A 20,630-nucleotide genomic window follows, 5' to 3' on the forward strand; every position below is an offset into this window, starting at 1 on the left:
TTCATCCCCGTTTTACAGATGAGGGAACTGAGGCCCAGAGAAGTGAAGTGACTCGCCCGAAGTCCCACGGCTGACACGTGCGAGAAAGTAGAGAAGCAGCTGGGCTTAGTGGTAAGAGGCTGGGCTCGGGAGTCAGAAGTCATGGGTTCAAATCCCGGCTCCGCCGCTTGTCAGCTGTGGGACTGTGGGCAAGTCACTTCACTTCTCTGGGCTTCAGTTCCCTCATCTGTAAAATGGGAATGAAGACTGTGTGCCCCACGTGGGATAATCTGATCACCCTGTATCCTACCCAGCACTTAGAACAGTGCTTTGCACATAGTAAGCGCTTAACAAATGCCATCATCATTATTATTATTATTAAGTGGAGGAGCCGGAATTTGAACTCATGACCTCTGACTCCAAAGCCCGTGCTCTTTCCACTGAGCCACGCTGTTGGGGTAGATTTTGACACCTGTCTACATGTTTTTGTTTTGCTGTCTGTCTCCCCCTTCTCGACTGTGAGCCCGTTGTTGGGTAGGGACCGTCTTTATCTGTTGCCAACCTGTACTTCCCAAGCGCTTAGTACAGTGCGCTGCACACAGTAAGCGCCCAATAAATACGATTGAATGAATGAATACAAGATAATCAGGTTGTACACCATTTGGGGCTCACAATCCTCATCCCCACTTCACAGATGAGGTAACTGAGGCACAGAACAGTGTAGTGACTTGTCCAAAGTCACACAGCAGCTGATAATAATAACAGTGGTATTTGTTGAGCGCTTACTGGGCGACAGGCCCTGTACTAAGTGGATACCAGCAAATCGGATTGACACGTGGGTTTACAGTTTCAAACTCCATTTTACATCAGAGAATGATGATGATGATGGTATTTGTTAAGCCTTACTATGTGCAAAGCACTGTTCTAAGCGCCCGAAATGAAGTACTTGCCCAAGATCACAGAGCGGACAAGTGGTGGAGCCGGCATTAGAACCCACAACCCTCTGATTTCCAGGCCCTTGCTCTATCCATGACGCCATGAAAGTGGCGGCGTCGGAATTAGAACCCAGGTCCTCGGGCTCCCAGGCTCTTCCCGCTAGACCACGCTCCTTCTCCATTTTTTTTATTCCGCACTCGCTATGCTTGCAAAGTGTCCCACCGAGGGACAGACTAATGTTCTCATGTGCAAGAGAGGATGATATATCTGTTATTTAATAAATTGTTTTCACGTCCTCTGGGCCTACAGATAAATTTATCTTTTCCGTTCAGCCAAAGGCTGATGAAGTCCCAAACACATCTGAAAGAAAAATAGACTGAATCGGTCCCGGAGCCACGGAATGTTAATACACAGTCACGGCCCGACGTGATAAGTAATGAAGATGGGTTTTTGAATTTCCACTGTTTCAGAACATCCACTTTCTATTGAAATGAGATTTATTCGCCTTTTGCTCTAAGTCTTCTGCTTATTGGGCTCCAGTTACAGATGTCTGGTCTTACCCGGCCTTGCGACGGCGAGTCGTCCGCGGACGCCCGAACGCCCCACTTCCATCTGCAGTCGTTCTGGGAGTGGATCCATGGATTTTTCCTGGGAAAAATACGGAAGCGGTTGACCATCGCCTCCTCCTGCGAAGTAAAATTGAGTCTCCGCCCTCGACTCTCTCCAAGACTTTTGACTTGGTTGGCCTCCACGCGCTAGCCACTGCCCAATCTAGGAACGGTCCAATTAAGGGCCAATCTAGAAACTCTCCAATTAAGGGCTGTTAGGCCAATAAATTAACAATTTTGCCCAGGTTATTTTTTCTTTCCTCTGAAACTTCCGCCTCAACCACATGTACGTGTTCCGAAGGAATCAGGCTTCAAGAGTTTGAGATTTAAGCTCTTTGAAGGGAAGGGTTGTACCTACCGAGTCGACTGTATCAGTCGATCAGTCGTATTTATTGAGCGCTTACTGTGTGCAGAGCACTGGACTAAGCACTTGGGAAGTACAATCAATCAATCAATCGTATTTATTGAGCGCTTACTGTGTGCAGAGCACTGGACTAAGCGCTTGGGAAGTACAAGTTGGCAACGCATAGAGACGGTCCCAACCCAACAGCGGGCTCACAGTCTAGAAGGGGGAGACAGAGGACAAAACCAGACATATTAACAAAATGAAATAAATAGAATAGATAGGTACAAGTAAAATAAATAGAGTAATAAATATGTACAAACATATATACATATATACAGGTGCTGTGGGGAAGGGAAGGAGGTAAGACGGGGGGATGGAGGGGACGAGGGGAAGAGGAAGGAGGGGACTCAGTCTGGGAAGGCTAATAGCAATGATGGCATTTGTTAAGCGCTTACTACGTGCAAAGCACTGTTGTCTCCCAAGCGCTTAGTACAGTGCTCTGCACACAGTGAGCATGCAATAAATACGATTGGTTGATTGTATGCAGAACAGCCCCGTTCTGGGAATTTCCTTCCCGTCAAATCTGCCAACCTAAACCAGAGAACAGGGTTCGGGTGGGAAGATGAGGAGTTTGGTTTTGGCCACGTTGGGAGGGATGTCCTGTAGGCAGGAGGGAATGCGAGACCGCAGAGAGGGAGAGAGATCGGGGCCGGCTCTCTCTTCCCATGGGCTTTGAAAGCCGTCCATCACCTCACCCCTACAGCAGTCTTCATCCCCATTTTCCAGATGAGGGAACTGGGGCCCCGCCCAGAGAAGCGAAGTGGCTCGCCCAAAGTCACACTGCTGATAAGTGGTGGAGGCGGGATTAGAACCCACGACCTCTGACTCCCAAGTCCGGGCTCTTGCCACTATGCCACACTGCTCCTGTTGTAGTGTCCTCTGCCAAGCGCTTAGTACGGTGCTCTGCCCGTGGAAGGCGCTTAATATGATTGATTGACTGACTGCCTGCCTGCCTGACGGACTGCCTGCCTGCCTGACAGATGGCCGGACTGCCTGACTGATGGACTGACTGCCTGCCTGACGGACGGACTGGACTGCCTGCCTGATGGACTGACTGCCTGTCTGCCTGACGAACTGACTGCCTGACTGATGGTCTGACTGACTAACTGCCTGATGGACTGATTGCCTGATGGGTGGACGGACTGACTGCCTGCCTGCCAGACTGACTGCCTGACGGACGGACTGACTGCCTGCCTGACGGACTGCCTGCCTGACAGACAGACGGACGGACTGCCTGCCTGCCTGACGGACTGGACTGCCTGCCTGATGGACTGACTGCCTGTCTGCCTGACACACTGACTGCCTGACTGATGGCCTGACTGACTGCCTGATGGACTGACTGCCTGCCTGAACGGACTGACTGCCTGCCTGCCTGCCAGACTGACTGCCTGACGGATGGACGGACTGACTGACTGCCTGATGGATGGATGGACTGCCTGATGGACTGCCTGCCTACCTGACGGATGGACGGACTGACTGCCTGCCTGTCGGACTGACTGATGAACTGACTGCCTGACGGATGGATGGACTGACTGACGAACTGACTGCCTAACGGACTGACTGCCTGCCTGCCTGCCGGACTGACTGCCAGACTGACTGCCTGCCTGCCAGACTGACTGACAAGCTGCCTGCCTGCCTGCCAGACTGACTGACAAGCTGCCTGCCTGCCTGACAGACTGACTGACGGACTGCCTGCCTGCCTGACAGACTGACTGACGGACTGCCTGCCTGCCTGCCGGACTGACGAACTGACTGCCTGACGGATGGACGGATTGACTGACTGACTGATGCATGGATGAACTGACTGCCTGACGGATGGACGGACTGACTGCCCGACGGACGGACTGACTGACTGCCTGACGGATGGACGGACTGACTGACGGACTGCCTGACGGATGGATGGACTGACTGACTGCCTGACGCATGGATGAACTGACTGCCTGACGGATGGATGGACGGACTGACTGACTGCCTGCCGGACGGACTGACTGACTGCCTGCCTGACGGATGGACGGACGGACTGCCTGACGGACGGACTGACAGACTGCCTGATGCATGGATGAACTGACTGCCTGACGGACGGACGGACTGCCTGCCTGCCTGATGCATGGATGAACTGACTGCCTGACGGACGGACGGACGGACGGACTGACTGCCTGCCTGACGGATGGACGGACTGACTGACTGCCTGACGCATGGATGAACTGACCGCCTGACGGACTGACGGACTGCCTGACGGACGGACGGACTGACTGACGGACTGCCTGCCTGCTGGATGGACGGACTGACTGCCTGCCTGCCTGACGGATGGACGGACTGACTGACGGACTGACTGCCTGCCTGACGGATGGACGGACTGCCTGACTGCCTGACGCATGGATGAACTGACCGCCTGACGGACTGACGGACTGCCTGACGGACGGACGGACTGCCTGACAGACAGACGGACGGACGGACTGCCTGCCTGCCTGCCTGACGGATGGACGGACTGACTGACGGACTGACTGACTGCCTGACGGATGGACGGACTGCCTGACTGCCTGACGCATGGATGGACTGACGGACTGCCTGACGGACGGACGGACTGCCTGACAGACAGACAGACGGACGGACGGACTGACTGACGGACTGCCTGCCTGCCTGACGGATGGACGGACTGCCTGACGGACTGACTGACTGCCTGACGGATGGACGGACTGCCTGACAGACGGACGGACTGACTGACGGACTGCCTGCCTGACAGACGGACTGACTGCCCGACTAATCGTTCTCGAAGCCTGCCGCTGCCTGGGGACCGGAAGCGGCTCGCGGACGGGGGTCCCGCGCACCAACTCGGCTGGATTAGCCCCCGCGCCCCCACCCCCCCCCCACCGCCGCTTAGCACAGCACTCGTTCGGCGTCCAGTAAGGTCTCCGTCAGCGCCCTGAGGGGACTGAGGCGGGGCCCCCGCCCCTTTTTCCCGTCAGCCCCCGCTCCGCGGCCCCGCCCCCTGGAGCTTTCCCGCCATCTTCTCGCTCCCCGCCCCTTTTTCCCGTCGGCCCCCGCTCCGCGGCCCCGCCCCCTGGAACTTTCCCGCCATCTCCTCGCTCCCCGCCCCCCCCGCGCGCGCGCGCGCGCTCCTTTTTCCCGTCGGCCCCCGCTCCGCGGCCCCGCCCCCCCCGGCGCTCTCCCGCCATTCCGTCGCCCCTCGGCCCCTCCCCCGCCCGGCTGTTCCCGCGACAGGCCGCCCCTCCCCCCGTGGCCTCACCCCCCGCCCCCATGTTCCCGCGAGAATAACAATGACGGCACCTATTAAGCTCTTACGATCTGCAAAGCCCTGTGCTAAGCGCTGGGGAGGTTACAAGGCGATCAGATTGTCCCACGTGGGGCTCACGGCCTTCACCATCATCAATCGCATTTATTGAGCGCTTACTGTGTGCAGAGCACTGTACTAAGCGCTTGGGAAGTACAAGTTTCCCCACAACACCTGTATATATGTTTGCACATATTTATTTATTTATTTTATTTGTACAGATCTATCCTATTTATTTTATTTTGTTAGTATGTTTGGTTTTGTTCTCTGTCTCCCCCTTTTAGACTGTGAGCCCGCTGTTGGGTAGGGACTGTCTCTGTATGTTGCCAACTTGTACTTCCCAAGCGCTTAGTACAGTGCTCTGCACACAGTAAGCGCTCAATAAATACGATTGATGATGATGATGAAGTTGGCAACATATGGAGACGGTCCCTACCCAACAGTGGGCTCACAGTCTAAAAGGGGGCTCACGGCCATCCCCATTTTACAGATGAGGGAACTGAGGCCCAGAGAGGTGAAGCGACTTGCCCAAAGTCACACAGCTGACAGTTGGTGGGGACGGGATTTGAACCCGTGACCTCTGACTCCAAAGCCCGGGCTCTTTCCACTGAGCCACGCTGCTTCTCCGAGTGTCCGCCCCTGCTCTGTGCCTCAGTTACCTCTTCTGTCAAATGGGGATTAAGACCGTGAGCCCCAGGTGGAACAGGGGCTGTGTCCGGTCTGATTTGCTTGTATCGATCCCGGTGATTAATAGAGTGCCTAGCGCATAGTAAGCGCCTAACAAATGCCGTCGTTATTACTATTCTCTGTCTCCCCCTTCTAGACTGTGAGCCCACTGGTGGGTGGGGACCGTCTCCATATGTTGCCAACTTGGACTTGACATGACTGACTCCATTTTGTATGTGCTGACAGGAACCCTCCGTTTCTGCAGGCTGAGAGAACAAGTCTGTAACAGATGCCTTCATCATCATCATCATCAATCGTATTTATGGAGCGCTTACTATGTGCAGAGCACCGCACTAAGCGCTTGGGAAGTCCAAATTGGCAACATATAGAGAGACAGTCCCTACCCAACAGTGGGCTCACAGTCTAAAAGTCTTCTAAGGCCGTCAACAAGTAACACCCATCCGAAGGTGAAGATAATTTACATCCCTATTAACAAGAATTTACATCCCTATCACCTATCTATGCAAGGCCATAGGGCCCAAGAATTTACATCCCTATTATTACCTATCTATGCAAGGCCGTAGGGCCCAAGAATTTACATCCCTATTATTACCTATCTATCTATGCGAGGCGTGGGAACGGAGAACAAGGATAATCTGTAACATCCTGCCGGTCCCAATTCCTGAAATTCCCAAATGCCCCACTCCCCATGTTGCCGTAACTCAGTAAAAGGCACAGTGGGCGTGGGATGGGGGCTGCTTGTCCCGGGAGGTGAAGGGGCAGGGAGCCACTTTCCTTCTTCCCTGCTCTATCTGAGCTCCTGTCTCCGACTCATTTTTCCTCTCCGCGTCACCACCCTGGGTACGAGAACCCTGCGGCCCATTTACACCGATTAACCGCTTTTGCACCCTGTTTGTCGGTAACACCGCGACAGCTCGCCCCCCCTCCCCCTCCCCCTCCCCTTCCGTCCCCGTGTCCCCGCCCCCGGTCCCCGGCCGGCTGTTCCCGCGATAGCCCGGGCCCCCCTCCCTCCCCTCTCCCCGTGTCCCCGTGTCCCCGGTCGGCAGGGAAGATGGCGACACGGGCCGTCCGGGCGTTGTGGGGAGGCCGCCGCCTCCTCCGGTACATGGTGAGGGGCCCCACGCCGACAGGCGCCTCCTCCTCCCCGTCCTCCCTCTCCTCCTCCCCGTCCTCCTCCTCCTCCTCCTCCTCCTCCTCCTCCTCTCCGGCCTCCCTCTCCTCCTCCTCCTCTCCGTCCTCCCTTTCCTCCTCCTCCTCCTCCCCGTCCTCCTCCTCCTCCTCCCTCCCTTTCCTCCTCCTCGTCCTCCTCCTCCTCTCCTCCTCCTCTTCGTCCTCCCTTTCCTCCTCTCCCTCCCCGTCCTCCTCCTCGTCCTCCTCTCCCTCCTCCTCCTCCTCTCCTTCCTCCTCCTCCCTTTCCTCCTCCTCCCCGTCCTCCTCCTCCTCCCCGTCCTCCTCCTCCTCCTCTCCGTCCTCCCTTTCCTCCTCTCCCTCCCCCTCCTCCCCCTCCTCTCCCTCCTCCCCCTCCTCTCCCTCCTCCTCCTCCCCGTCCTCCTCCTCCCCCTCATCATCCTCTCCATCCTCCTCTCCGTCCTCCCTTTCCTCCTCTCCCTCCCCGTCCTCCTCTCCCTCCTCCTCCTCCCTTTCCTCCTCACCGTCCTCCTCCTCCTCCTCTCCGTCCTCCCTTTCCTCCTCTCCCTCCTCGTCCTCCTCCTCCTCTCCGTCCTCCTCCTCCTCCCCGTCCTCCTCCTCCCCCTCATCATCCTCTCCATCCTCCTCTCCGTCCTCCTCCCCCTCTTCCTCTTCTCCGTCCTCCTCCTTCTCCCCGTCCTCCTCTCCCTACTCGTCCTCCTCCTCCTCAGCCTCCTCCCCCTCATCCTCCCCCTCTCCGTCCTCCTCGTCGTCCTCCTCCCCCTCTTCCCCGTCCTCCTCCTCCTCCTCCTCTTCCCCCTCCTCCTCCTCCCCGTCCTCCTCCTCTCTGAGCCCTTTAACCCATCATTATTATTATTAAGCGCTGGGGAGGATCCAAGGTGATCAGTATTCATGTGTATATATATATATATACATGTTTGTACATTACCACTATTAGGTGTGTTGCCGTATGTCGCCAACTCGTACTTCCCAAGCGCTCAGTACAGTGCCCTGCACACAGTAAGCGCTCAATAAACACGATCGATTGATGATTGATTGATTCTCACCCCTGCCTGCCGTCCAGCCCAGGCCCTCCCCCGGCTCTCAGCTACCAGGGTAGGACTGAGCCCTTTAACCCATACCATCACCTAGTAGGTATGGCGCCAACTGGGACTTCCCAAGCGCTCAGTACAGTGCTCTGCACACAGTAAGCGCTCAATAAATCCTCCTGACTGAATGAATATTAGGTAAGCGCCACCGATTTCTGCTTCTTCCAGATGGCCCGCCAGCCCTGCAACTTCCCCAGGGCCATCTCTGCCCTGCGGGCGGTGACCGGTCCACCGGAAAGAAAACGCCGGGAGAATCCCGTGCCCGCCGGTTCCCCCCTTTCCCGACTGCCCTTCAGCACCAGTAAGTCTTTTCCCCTTTTCCTACTTTCCTCTGTTGGGACTGCCCTCGAAGAGGAAATAATTCCAGTGCTAAAAAGGGGCGGCCCCGGGCACCTCTTTTATAATCATAATAATAATTATAATAATTTTGGTAGTAAGCGCTTACTATGTGCAAAGCACCGTTCTAAGCGCTGGGGAGGATCCGAGGTGATCAGGTTGGCCCATGTGGGGCTCACGCTCATCATCATCGATCGTATTTATTGAGCGCTTACTATGTGCAGAGCACTGGACTAAGCGCTTGGGAAGTCCAAATTGGCAACATATAGAGACAGTCCCTACCCAACAGTGGGCTCACGGTCTAAAAGACTCAATCAACCCCATTTTACAGATGAGGGAACTGAGGCCCAGAGAAGCGAAGTGACTTGCCCGAAGTCACACAGCTGACGAGCGGCGGAGCCGGGATTTGAACCTGTGACCTCTGTCTCCCCCTTTTAGACTGTGAGCCCACTGTTGGGTAGGGGCTGTCTCTATATGTTGCCAGTTTGGACTTCCCAAGCGCTTAGTACAGTGCTCTGCACATAGTAAGCGCTCAATAAATACGATTGATGATGACTCTCAAGCCCAGGCTCTTTCCACTAAGCCACGCTGCTTCTCTAGCTTTTACCTAGCTGGAAGGCATTCTAAAGGGCAAGATATTTTCGGTGGGTTGGGTGGCATGGTAATAATAATAATGATGATGGTATTTAAGCTGTGAGCCCACTATTGGGTAGGGACCGTCTCTATATGTTGTCAACTTGGACTTCCCAAGCGCTTAGTACAGTGCTCTGCACACAGTAAGTGCTCAATAAATATGATTGATTGATTAAGCGCTTCCTCTGTGCCAAGCTCTGTTCTAAGCGGCGGGGAGCTCTGTTCTCCAGCGCTTAGAACAGTGCTGTGCACAGAGTAAGCGCTTAACAAATGCCATTATTATTATTGTTATTATTATTATGCGCTGGGGAGGATCCAAGGTGATCAGTATATATGTGTGTATATATATATACATATATATGCATGTGTATATATATACATGTATATATGTATATACATATACCTGTATGTATGTATATGTTTGCACGTATTTATTACTCTATTTATTTTACTTGTACATATCTATTCTATTTATTTTATTTTGTTAGTATGTTTGGTTTTGTTCTCTGTCTCCCCCTTTCAGACTGTGAGCCCGCTGTTGGGTAGGGACCGTCTCTATATGTTGCCAACTTGGACTTCCCAAGCGCTTAGTACAGTGCTCTGCACACAGTAAGCGCTCAATAAATACGATTGATTGATTAAGCGCTTCCTCTGTGCCAAGCTCTGTTCTAAGCGGCGGGGAGCTCTGTTCTCCAGCGCTTAGAACAGTGCTGTGCATAGAGTAAGCGCTTAACAAATGCCATCATCATCATCATTATTATTATTAAGCGCTGGGGAGGATCCAAGGTGATCAGTATATATGTGTATATATATATATACATGTTTGTACATATTTATTACTCTATTTTACTTGTACATATTTATTCTATTTATTTTATTTTGTTAGTATGTTTGGTTTTGTTCTCTGTCTCCCCCTTTTAGACTGTGAGCCCACTGTTGGGTAGGGACTGTCTCTACATGTTGCCAACGTGGACTTCCCAAGCGCTTAGTCCTGTGCTCTGCACACAGTAAGCGCTCAATAAATACGATTGATTGATGGATCAGGTTGTCCCACGTGGGGCTCACAGGCTTCACCCCCGTTTTACAGCCAAGGTCACTGAGGCCCAGAGAAGTGAATAATAATAATAACAATCAATCAATCAATCGTATTTATTGAGCGCTTACTGTGTGCAGAGCACACGGTGAGGAATAATGGCATTTGTTAAGCGCTTACTATGTGCAAAGCACTGTTCTAAGCGCCGGGGGGTGATACGAGGTGATCAGGTTGCCCCCCGTGGGGCTCACAGTCTTCATCCCCATTTTCCAGATGAGGGAACTGAGGCACCGAGCAGCGAAGCGCCTCGCCCAAAGTCCCACAGCTGCCGAGTGGCAGGGCCGGGATTAGAACCCACTCCCAAGCCCGGGCTCTTGCCACCGAGCCACGCTGCATAGGTAAAAAAGGGTTTCGGTGGGTAGGATGGCGGAGAGTTGAAATTCGTATTCGGTGGCCATTTGTCGTGCCGACCAAATTCTGAGCCATCCGTGCGTTCGGTCGGATTTCTTGAGCGTTGACTGCGTGCAGAGCACTGTACTGAGCGCTTGGAAAGTACAATTCAGCAGTAGAGACGATCCCTGCCCATCCCGGCCTCTCACGGTCTCGACGAACCGCCTTGGAATTGGCGGATAGAGCAAGGGCCTGGGAGTTGGCCCGTTCAACCAGTGGGATTTACTGAGCGCCTACCGTGGGCAGAGCACTGTACTAAGTGCCTGGGAGAGTACAATGTGGCAGAGCTTCCCTCCCCACGAGGAGCTTGCAGTTTAAAGGATTGTGAGTGTGTTACCAGCGCGCACTGCTTTTGAAAAAGGTGTCATTTTGGACAGGATGATGTGTGGTGTGGAAGAACTGTACGTGTTAACGGATGAGTTTAATACGATTTGTAATTATTGGAATGAGCGATTAATAGTCCAAACCTTTTTGGTTTTCAGGCTCTTCCAACTACGTTCCTGCAGTCACCCAGCACGCCCCGTATTTTAAAGGTACAGCCGTGGTCGATGGAGAGTTCAAAGAGCTGACTCTCGATGACTTTAAGGGGAAGTACCTGGTGCTTTTCTTCTACCCTTTGGATTTGTAAGTGTCTCCTTTCATCTCGTGCTCTAAATGGGTCGTCTTCGTTATTCACGGTTTCACCTCACCGGAGTTTCTCCGGGACGAACGGTGGCTTTTATCTGGAAGGACTTCCCGTCGAGCGGCCCGCTGTCCGTTTCTAGCGTTAGGCCTGATAAGGATGAAGGGAGGAGAATCCTTCCCCAACTCTGATAATGGTTGAAAATGGGTGAATTTGAACTGAAGCGCGTTCGTGTCCCCGCGAGGAAAGAGGTCACCGCAGCGAGTTGAAAAGTGTTTCCTCGAGAAAACGCCAAAAAATAATTTCCCCTTTTAATACTACTACTACTAATGACATTTGTTAAGCGCTCACTGCATGCCAAGCACTGTTTTTAAGCGCTGGGGAGGATACAAGGTGATCAGGTTGTCCCACGTGGGGCTCACATTCTTAATCCCCATTTTCCAGATGAGGTGACCGAGGCACAGAGAAGTTAAGTGACTTGCCCAAAGCCACACAGCTGACATGTGCCGGAGCCCGTTGTCCGTTTCTAGCGTTAGGCCTGATAAGGATGAAGGGAGGAGAATCCTTCCCCAACTCTGATAATGGTTGAAAATGGGTGAATTTGAACTGAAGCGCGTTCGTGTCCCCGCGAGGAAAGAGGTCACCGCAGCGAGTTGAAAAGTGTTTCCTCGAGAAAACGCCAAAAAATAATTTCCCCTTTTAATACTACTACTACTAATGACATTTGTTAAGCGCTCACTGCGTGCCAAGCACTGTTTTTAAGCGCTGCGGAGGATACAAGGTGATCAGGTTGTCCCACGTGGGGCTCACATTCTTAATCCCCATTTTCCAGATGAGGTGACCGAGGCACAGAGAAGTTAAGTGACTTGCCCAAAGCCACACAGCTGACATGTGCCGGAGCCCGTTGTCCGTTTCTAGCGTTAGGCCTGATAAGGATGAAGGGAGGAGAATCCTTCCCCAACTCTGATAATGGTTGAAAATGGGTGAATTTGAACTGAAGCGCGTTCGTGTCCCCGCGAGGAAAGAGGTCACCGCAGCGAGTTGAAAAGTGTTTCCTCGAGAAAACGCCAAAAAATAATTTCCCTTTTTAATACTACTACTACTAATGACATTTGTTAAGCGCTCACTGTGTGTCAAGCACTGTTTTTAAGCGCTGGGGAGGATACAAGGTGATCAGGTTGTCCCATGTGGGGCTCACATTCGTAATCCCCATTTTCCAGATGAGGTGACCGAGGCACAGAGATGTTAAGTGACTTGCCCAAAGTCACACAGCTGACACGTGCCGGAGCCCGTGACCTCTGACTCCCAAGCCCAGGCTCTTTCCATTGAGCCATGCTGCTTCAATCAATCAATCAATCGTATTTATTGAGCGCTTACTGTGTGCAGAGCGCTGTACTAAGCGCTTGGGAAGTACCAGTTGGCAACAACAAGTTGGCTTTTGACGACTGACCATTTGAACAGATTATTTTGGTTTTTAAAATCTGCACCCTTTTATGGTTTCCGTGACAAAGATGATACGACTATATCGCAGTCCTTACAATCTTTCTTTTCTTTCCCCGCAGTACTTTTGTATGCCCAACGGAAATCATTGCTTTCAGCGACAAAGCTAATGAATTTCACGACGTGAATTGTGAAGTTGTGGCCGTTTCGGTAGATTCTCACTTTTGTCATCTTGCCTGGATTAATACACCAAGAAAGGTACAAATCCAGGTTACATCTTTTTTTCCTCGGGAATACGAAGTGTTTGTGAAGTTGCAGTCTGTAGCCCCTCCGGTTTTAATTTTTAAAGTACACTGGGATAGCCTTAAACAAAAAAGATACAAGAATAAAGAACGCTTCTAGAAAAGGGAAATTCCTGCAGTATTTTGACATACTAGATGGTGACTTTACAAAGGGTATTCTTGAGGTAGACAGAAGACTTAGATTTGTTCAAATGAAAGGATAACACTTCTGATTCTGGCTGCCTTAATAATAATAATAATAATAATAATAATGACGGCATTTGTTAAGCACTTACTATGTGCAAAGCACTGTTCTAAGCGCTAGAGAGAATACAAGATGATCAGTTTTCCCCTGTGGGGCTCACAGTCTTAATCCCCATTTTACAGATGAGGGAACTGAGGCAAATGAAGCGTTCTGCTGCAAAGTTTCTACTGGAATAACGTGTCTTTTTTTTTCTTCTTCAAAACTTGCGTCACACCAAGTGTGTTAAATACCTTCATCGGTTTATTATCTTGGTGACTTTTTTTTCTATCCAAACAGAAATTATCCGTGCAGGCACTCAGCCTTGTTTCACGGTCAGGTTGTTTCAAGGATGTGCGGTTTTATCTAAGTAAACATTACGCAAAAATATAACGAAGGCTAAATTTGAAGGTTCTCCTGACTTTTTATCCCCCCTCTTTCCCCTTATTCAAAATACAATTTTTTTTAAAAGCATCGACCAACCCAGGAGAAAAAAATGTTGAAAAAAATTTAGGATCTTGGCAGATAACTTTCCCTGTCTTCGCCATTCTCAGAAGAAATTTCTGTGAAAATCATTTTGAAATACATTTCATGGAAAGCTTGCTGTAACAAATCCTTTTTTTCTTTTATGCTTAGAGCGGTGGTTTAGGCCACATGAATATTGCAGTTATGTCAGATTTAACAAAGCAAATTTCCCGAGACTATGGGGTGCTGTTAGAAGGACCTGGTCTTGCTCTAAGGTAAAAGTTTCTTTAAAAAAAACAAACAAAACCAAAACGTTCCTTTAATACAATTTCTTGCGTCTAGTGACATAATGGTAAGACAGTCGGGTGTTAACACGAAAAATAATGAAAATGTATTGCCTGGGACTTTTTTAAAAACTGGAAAGTGACTGAAAATATTACCCCATTTCAGAAGTGGCTATTTTTAAATTAACTGCTTAGCCTAGAAGTCAGAAGAAATGTATTCATTTTGCTTTGGTGTTCTTCTGGAAAAAATGACTACTTTTTCTCCTTATTATAATAATGGTATTTAAGTGCTTTGTGCCTGGCACATAGTAAGCGCTTAACAAAAACCATCATTATTATTGTTATGTGCCAAGCACTGTTCTATGTACTGGGGTAGATACAACCACGGGGGGGGCTCACAGTCTTCATCCCCATTTTAAGGATGAGGTAACTGAGGCTCAGAGAAGTGAATCAATCAATCAATCGTATTTATTGAGCGCTTACTGTGTGCAAAGCACTGTACTAAGCGCTTGGGAAGTCCAAGTTGGCAACATACAGAGACAGTCCCTACCCAGCAGTGGGCTCACAGTCTAAAAGGGGGGGGGACAGAGAACAAAACCAAACATACTAACAAAATAAAATAAATAGAATAGATATGTACAAGTAAAATAAATAAATAGAGTAATAAATATGTACATACATATATACAGGTGCTGTGGGGAAGGGAAGGAGGTAAGATGGGGGGGATGGAGAGGAGGACGAGGGGGAGAGGAAGGAAGGAAGTGAAGTGACTTGCCCAAAGTCACAGAGCTGATAAGTGGCGGAGCGGAATTAGAACCCATGACCCCTGACTCCCAACCCTGGGCTCTTTCCACTAAGCCACGCTGCTTCTCCTTATCCGAATACCTGCTAGGAAGGAGCAGGGTTGTGACGCTCACCTTGCGGTCCTTTGCCCAGAGTTGTAGAGTATACTGAAAACCCAATTAAGATTTTAAAAATCCCCGTTGACCGCGTGAATCCGCTTTCCCCAGTAGCTAACATGTGTGCCTATTTTTTTCTTTTTTGAACAGAGGACTGTTCATAATTGATCCTAATGGTGTCATCAAGCACCTGAGCATCAATGACCTCCCTGTGGGCCGAAGCGTAGAAGAGACGCTTCGTTTAGTGAAGGCGTTCCAGTACGTGGAGACGCACGGAGAGGTCTGCCCGGCGAACTGGACCCCAGACTCTCCTACGGTATGTTCCGTTTTTTAAGTGGCGGTTTTAAAAATCCCAAGTGAAAAGGATCGCACCCGGAGAATTCCCGGTGCTCACCGGGAAGGAGAGTCAAGCAGAGGCAGGCCCACTCCATTCCTAGCTTGGGCAGGGGCTAGCGAGGGGAGGGAAATCCGCTACAAGTCAAAACTCAATCAATCAATTGTATTTATCGAGCGCTTACTGTGTGCAGAGCACTGTACTAAGCGCTTGGGAAGTCCAAGTTGGCAACATATAGAGACGGTCCCTACCCAACAGTGGGCTCGCAGTCTAGAAGGGGGAACTCGCCCACGCTGGGCACCGGCGACACGGGAGAGAGTCGACTCGAGTCTCGGTTATGTACATATTTTTTTACTCTATTTATTTAATTTATTTGTACATATCTATTCGATTTATTTTATTTTGTTAGTATGTTTGGTCTCTGTCTCCCCCTTTTAGACTGTGAGCCCACTGTTGGGTAGGGACTGTCTCTATATGTTGCCAATTTGGACTTCCCAAGCGCTTAGTACAGTGCTCTGCACATAGTAAGCGCTCAATAAATACGATTGATGATGATGATGATGAGTCTACTGTGCGGAGGAAGGCAACGGTGAACCACTTCAGAGCGTTTTCTTGGTAAAAATAGGGGTTACGCTACCAGAACGATTGCAGGTGGAGGTGGGGCGTTCTGGGAGGCAGGTGTCCACGGAGTTGCTACGGGTCTATTTATTTTACTTGTACGTATCTATTCTATTTATTTTATTTGGTTAGTATGTTTGGTTTTGTTCTCCGTCTCCCCCTTTTAGACTGTGAGCCCACTGTTGGGTAGGGACCGTCTCTACATGTTGCCAATTTGTACTTCCCAAGCGCTTAGTCCAGTGCTCTGCACCCAGTAAGCGCTCAATAAATACGATTGATGATGAGGACTGGACACCGTAAGACAAGATAAAGTAAATATCAGCTCGTGCAGCTGCGGCCTTTACTACTGCAGGCCCCTTCAATCAATCAATCAGTTGTATTTATTGAGCGCTTACTGTGTACTAAGCGCTTGGGAAGTCCAAGTCGGCAACATATAGAGACGGTCCCTACCCAACAGTGGGCTCGCAGTCTAGAAGGGAAAGACACCCCTAAAATCTATATAGCTCACACAGCCTGCTGCTGCCGCCGTCTCCTCTTCCTCACCACCGGTATTTATTGAGCCCCTACTCTGTGCTGAACACTGATACCGGGTGCTTTCACAGAGGAGGAGAGAAAAAACACAGGTCCTACTTTTTAAAGAGCTTATTATAAAATGAGGGAGACGGGCAGCAGTTGTAAACCTACAGTAGGAGAGCACAGCTAAAGTGGGCGAAACGCGAATCAGCATGTGGAGTAATAATAATAGTATATTATATAATTATATATTATATTAATAATTACATATTATATGCATAATTATATATTATATAACATAATTATATATTATATAACATAATTATATATTATATAACATAATTATATATTATATAGCATGATTATATATTATATAACATAATTATATATTATATAACATAATTATGTTATATGTTATATAATCATATAACAATTATATAGTATAATAATGATGCCATTAAGCGCTTACTATGTGCCAAGCACTGGAGTAATCAGGCCGTCCCACGTGGGGCCCGCAGCCAATCAATCAATCAATCAATCGTATTTATTGAGCGCTTACTGTGTGCAGAGCACTGTACTAAGCGCTTGGGAAGTCCAAGTCGGCAACATATAGAGACGGTCCCTACCCAACAGCGGGCTCACAGTCTAAAAGGGGGAGGCAAGTCATAGTCCCCATTTTACAGATGAGGTAACTGAGCCCCAGAGAAGTTAAGCGACTTGCCCAAAGTCACGCAGCCAGTGCTGCGCACACAGTAAGCGCTCAATAAATACGACTGAACGAATGCATGGCGGAGCCGGGATTGGAACCCACGACCTCCGATGCCCGGGCCCGCGCTCCTTCCACTAACCCACTGGGTAAACTTGAGTGCCGAGGAGGATAATTGACCAGAGAGGTCATCTGGGGAATGGCTTTTCCTGGGGGGGGGGGGATTTGATCATCTGGGAAATGGCTTTTCCTGGGTGGGGGGGATTTGATCATGGAGAGGGATAGCATGTGGATTGAAACGGGAATGTGGTCCCAAAGAAATTGGGTTGCAAGCAGGCTCCTTTGAGAGGAGCGCTGAGTGCGAGCCGAGGCGTTGTGAACCAGGAGAGCAGCGAGGGGAAGGAGACAGCCCGTGATGGAGGCCACGGCGCTCAGAAAGTAGTCGGCCTGCAGCTGCAGGGAGCCTACGCCTTCATTTACCGGCTGACTTTAATCATCTCAAGATTCCCAACACGGCGTTGATGAACAGTGAAGGGGTGAATCACACACAAATGACTTCACTAGGGACCCGCGTTCATTCTCTCTCTCCCTCACTTCCCCCCCAAAGGGCGGAGGAATAAAGGGGAAAAAAAAATAGGACACAAAACACTGACATTTTCTGTTCCTAAGATGGAGTCTTGGCTGGTTTGTTTGTTGGGTTTTTTTTTTTTTTTTTTTCAGTTTGAATTTAAAAACTTTCCAATATTCATTCATTCATTCAATCGTGTTTATTGAGCGCTTACTGCGTGCAGAGCACTCAAGGTAGGCAATATAATAATAATAATAACAATGGCATTTATTAAGTGCTTACTATGTGCAAAGTACATAGTAAGTACAAGTACAAGTCGGCAACGTATAGAGACGGTCCCTACCCGACAACGGGCTCACGTACAGACAACAAAACATATAAACCAAATAAAATAAATAGAATAAATATGTACAAGTAAAATAAAGAGTAATAAATATGTACAAACATATATAATAATAATAATAATGATGATTGCATTTGTTAAGCGCTTACTATGTGCAAAGCACTGCTCTAAGCGCTGGGGAGGATACAAGGTGATCAGGCTGTCCCACGGGGGGGCTCGCAGTCTTCATCCCCATTTTACAGATGAGGGAACTGAGGCCCAGAGAAGTGAAGTGACTTGCCCAAAGTCACCCAGCGGACAAGCGGCGGCGTAGGGATTTGAACCCATGACCTCTGACTCCCAAGCCCGGGCGCTTTCCACTGAGCCACGCTGCTTCCCAAAAAATAAAAGGCAGAAAGAAATACACACACACACACTATATATATGTATATATATACACATATGTATATATGTGTATATATATACATATATATGTATATATATATATATATATATATATATATATATATATATATATATATATATATATATATATATATATATATACAGGTGTCTAGCCTATCTACCCCCTACAGCGCCTGGCATGTAGTAAATACCCCTCAAAATCATCATCAGATGATGATGGTGATGATGATGGCATGTCGTATTTATTGAGCGCTTACTGTGTGTAGAGCACTGTACTAAGCGCTTGGGAATAGGATAGTATATAGTATATTACACTATAGTACAGTATAGCGAAGCAGTGTGGTTCAGTGGCAAGAGCCCGGGCTTTCGGGTCAGACGTCAGGGGTTCAAATCCCACTCCACCGCTTGTCACCTGTGTGACCTTGAGCAAGTCACTTCATTTCTCAGGGCCTCAGTTACCTCCTCTGTAAAATGGGGATTAAGACCGTGAGCCCCATATGGGACAACCTGATCACCTTGTAAATTCCCCAGTGCTTAGTACAGTGCTTTGCACATAGTAAGCGCTTAATAAATGCCATCATTATTATTACTATTATTATTATTATATTGCCTACCTTGAATGCTGTCTGTAGATTTATAAACTAACCCATATTACGCTCATTTTGATGGCATCTTCAATGCTTTAACTAATAGGTAACACATAAATTTTATTGATTTACCCCTTCGACACAGTGGGTACAAAGATAAAAAAAAGATTGCTGTGCTTTTAAGGGATCTCTTTCAGACCCTTGAATTTCGAAAATGCTTTAACTAATAGACAACACGTAAATTTTATTGATTTACCCCTTCGACACAGTGGGTGCGAAGATTAAAAAAAGATTGCTGTGCTTTTAGGGGATCTCTTTCAGACCCTTGAATTTTGAAAATGCTTTAACTAATAGACAACACGTAAATCTTAATGATTCACCCCTTCGACACAGTGGGCGCGAAGATTAAAAAACGATTGCTGTGCTTTTAAGGGATCCCTTTCAGACCCTTGAATTTTGAAAATGCTTTAACTAATAGACAACACGTAAATCTTAATGATTCACCCCTTCGACACAGTGGGCGCGAAGATTAAAAAACGATTGCTGTGCTTTTAAGGGATCTCTTTCAGACCCTTGAATTTTGAAAATGCTTTAACTAATAGACAACACGTAAATCTTAATGATTCACCCCTTCGACACAGTGGGCGCGAAGATTAAAAAAACATTGCTGTGCTTTTAAGGGAGCCTTGAATTTTGAAAATATAAAAATTAAACTTTTTTTTTTCAGATCAAGCCAAATCCAGAAGCATCTAAAGAGTACTTTGAGAAAGTGAACCAATAAATTATCTAATATCAAAAATGAAGAACCCGCGGTTTCGGCTGCTGAGAAACCTCAGTTTCGAATCTGCCTTAGCGTCTAAGAAGATTTATTTGTATAAGTGCAAAACAAAAGTTAATTCTTGGATCCCAGAACTGTAGAAATCACTGAATGCTGAAATAGGCAAGAACCATTTTAATGGATTGTTGCAGTGCGTTTGCGTTGGTGGGAGGAGGTCTCTGATCTTGACTCCTGGGTATGGCGTGCAAAGTACATTTTTAAATATTTTTCCTTTTTTTTACCATCTATAAACGTCCTTAGAAGGCAGGGAGCACACCAGAAGCGCATTGCTCTTGTTCAAGAAAGGGAATCATAAGGAAACAGGTTGGCAAGGTTTGGGACCTAAGGCATGAGTGAAATAGATGCATAACAGCATTTCCTTTTTTTTCTTCTAGGATTTCTGTTGCAAGTGATTGAAACTTATTTTCTTTTGGAAAGCGGGTTTGCGAACCAAGATTGCGATTTAGGGTTAATTGAATCCCTTGACATAAAAGAAACTAAACCCGAAGTACGTGGGTTCAGAAACAATTTAATACGGTAATCATGTGCAGTACTCAAAAATTTTATTAATGTAGGTTTACCTCTGAATATTGTGTAATTGAACGTAGTAATGGCATATGCTTAATGAGGACACGCGGGATTTACTGGGAATGCATTTCCCTTAGATTTACCGTGTATATTATATGATCAAAAATAAACATGAATTAAAAAAAAATCAACATTTTTGGTCACTGCCGCCAAGTGCCCTGTGAGTGTGAGATTTTTTTAGGACTGTTTGCTGTATTTGCCATTAAAACCATGATGTGGGCCATTGGTCACTGCCGCAAGTGCCCTGTGAGTGTGAGATTTTTTTAGGACTGTTTACTGTTATTTGCCATTAAAACCATGATGTGGGCCAGTGGGATACAGA

The 20,630-nt window shown here is 48.5% G+C and overlaps 1 protein-coding gene across 1 annotated transcript; it reads left to right on the plus strand.

Annotated features, from left to right (window-relative positions):
- Positions 1-6,959: 6,959 nt before the first annotated feature.
- Positions 6,960-20,435, plus strand: PRDX3 (peroxiredoxin 3). The gene is made up of 7 exons (XM_038758610.1): positions 6,960-7,016; positions 8,314-8,446; positions 11,080-11,221; positions 12,782-12,917; positions 13,818-13,921; positions 14,980-15,145; positions 19,631-20,435. The coding sequence occupies exons 1-7, from the start codon at positions 6,960-6,962 to the stop codon at positions 19,682-19,684; spliced, it is 792 nt and encodes a 263-aa protein (XP_038614538.1). The 3' UTR covers positions 19,685-20,435.
- The last annotated feature ends 195 nt before the right edge of the window (positions 20,436-20,630 follow it).

This window comes from Tachyglossus aculeatus, chromosome 16 (genome assembly GCF_015852505.1).
Source record: "Tachyglossus aculeatus isolate mTacAcu1 chromosome 16, mTacAcu1.pri, whole genome shotgun sequence".
NCBI lineage: Eukaryota > Metazoa > Chordata > Mammalia > Monotremata > Tachyglossidae > Tachyglossus > Tachyglossus aculeatus.

Excerpts from the sequence above, each read along its gene's own strand:
- PRDX3 (XM_038758610.1), top strand. The coding sequence starts at position 6,960 with ATGGCGACACGGGCCGTCCGGGCGTTGTGGGGAGGCCGCCGCCTCCTC. Across the intron at positions 11,222-12,781 it reads TTCTTCTACCCTTTGGATTT|TACTTTTGTATGCCCAACGG; the intron begins GTAAGTGTCTCC and ends CTTTCCCCGCAG. Across the intron at positions 12,918-13,817 it reads GGATTAATACACCAAGAAAG|AGCGGTGGTTTAGGCCACAT; the intron begins GTACAAATCCAG and ends TTTTATGCTTAG.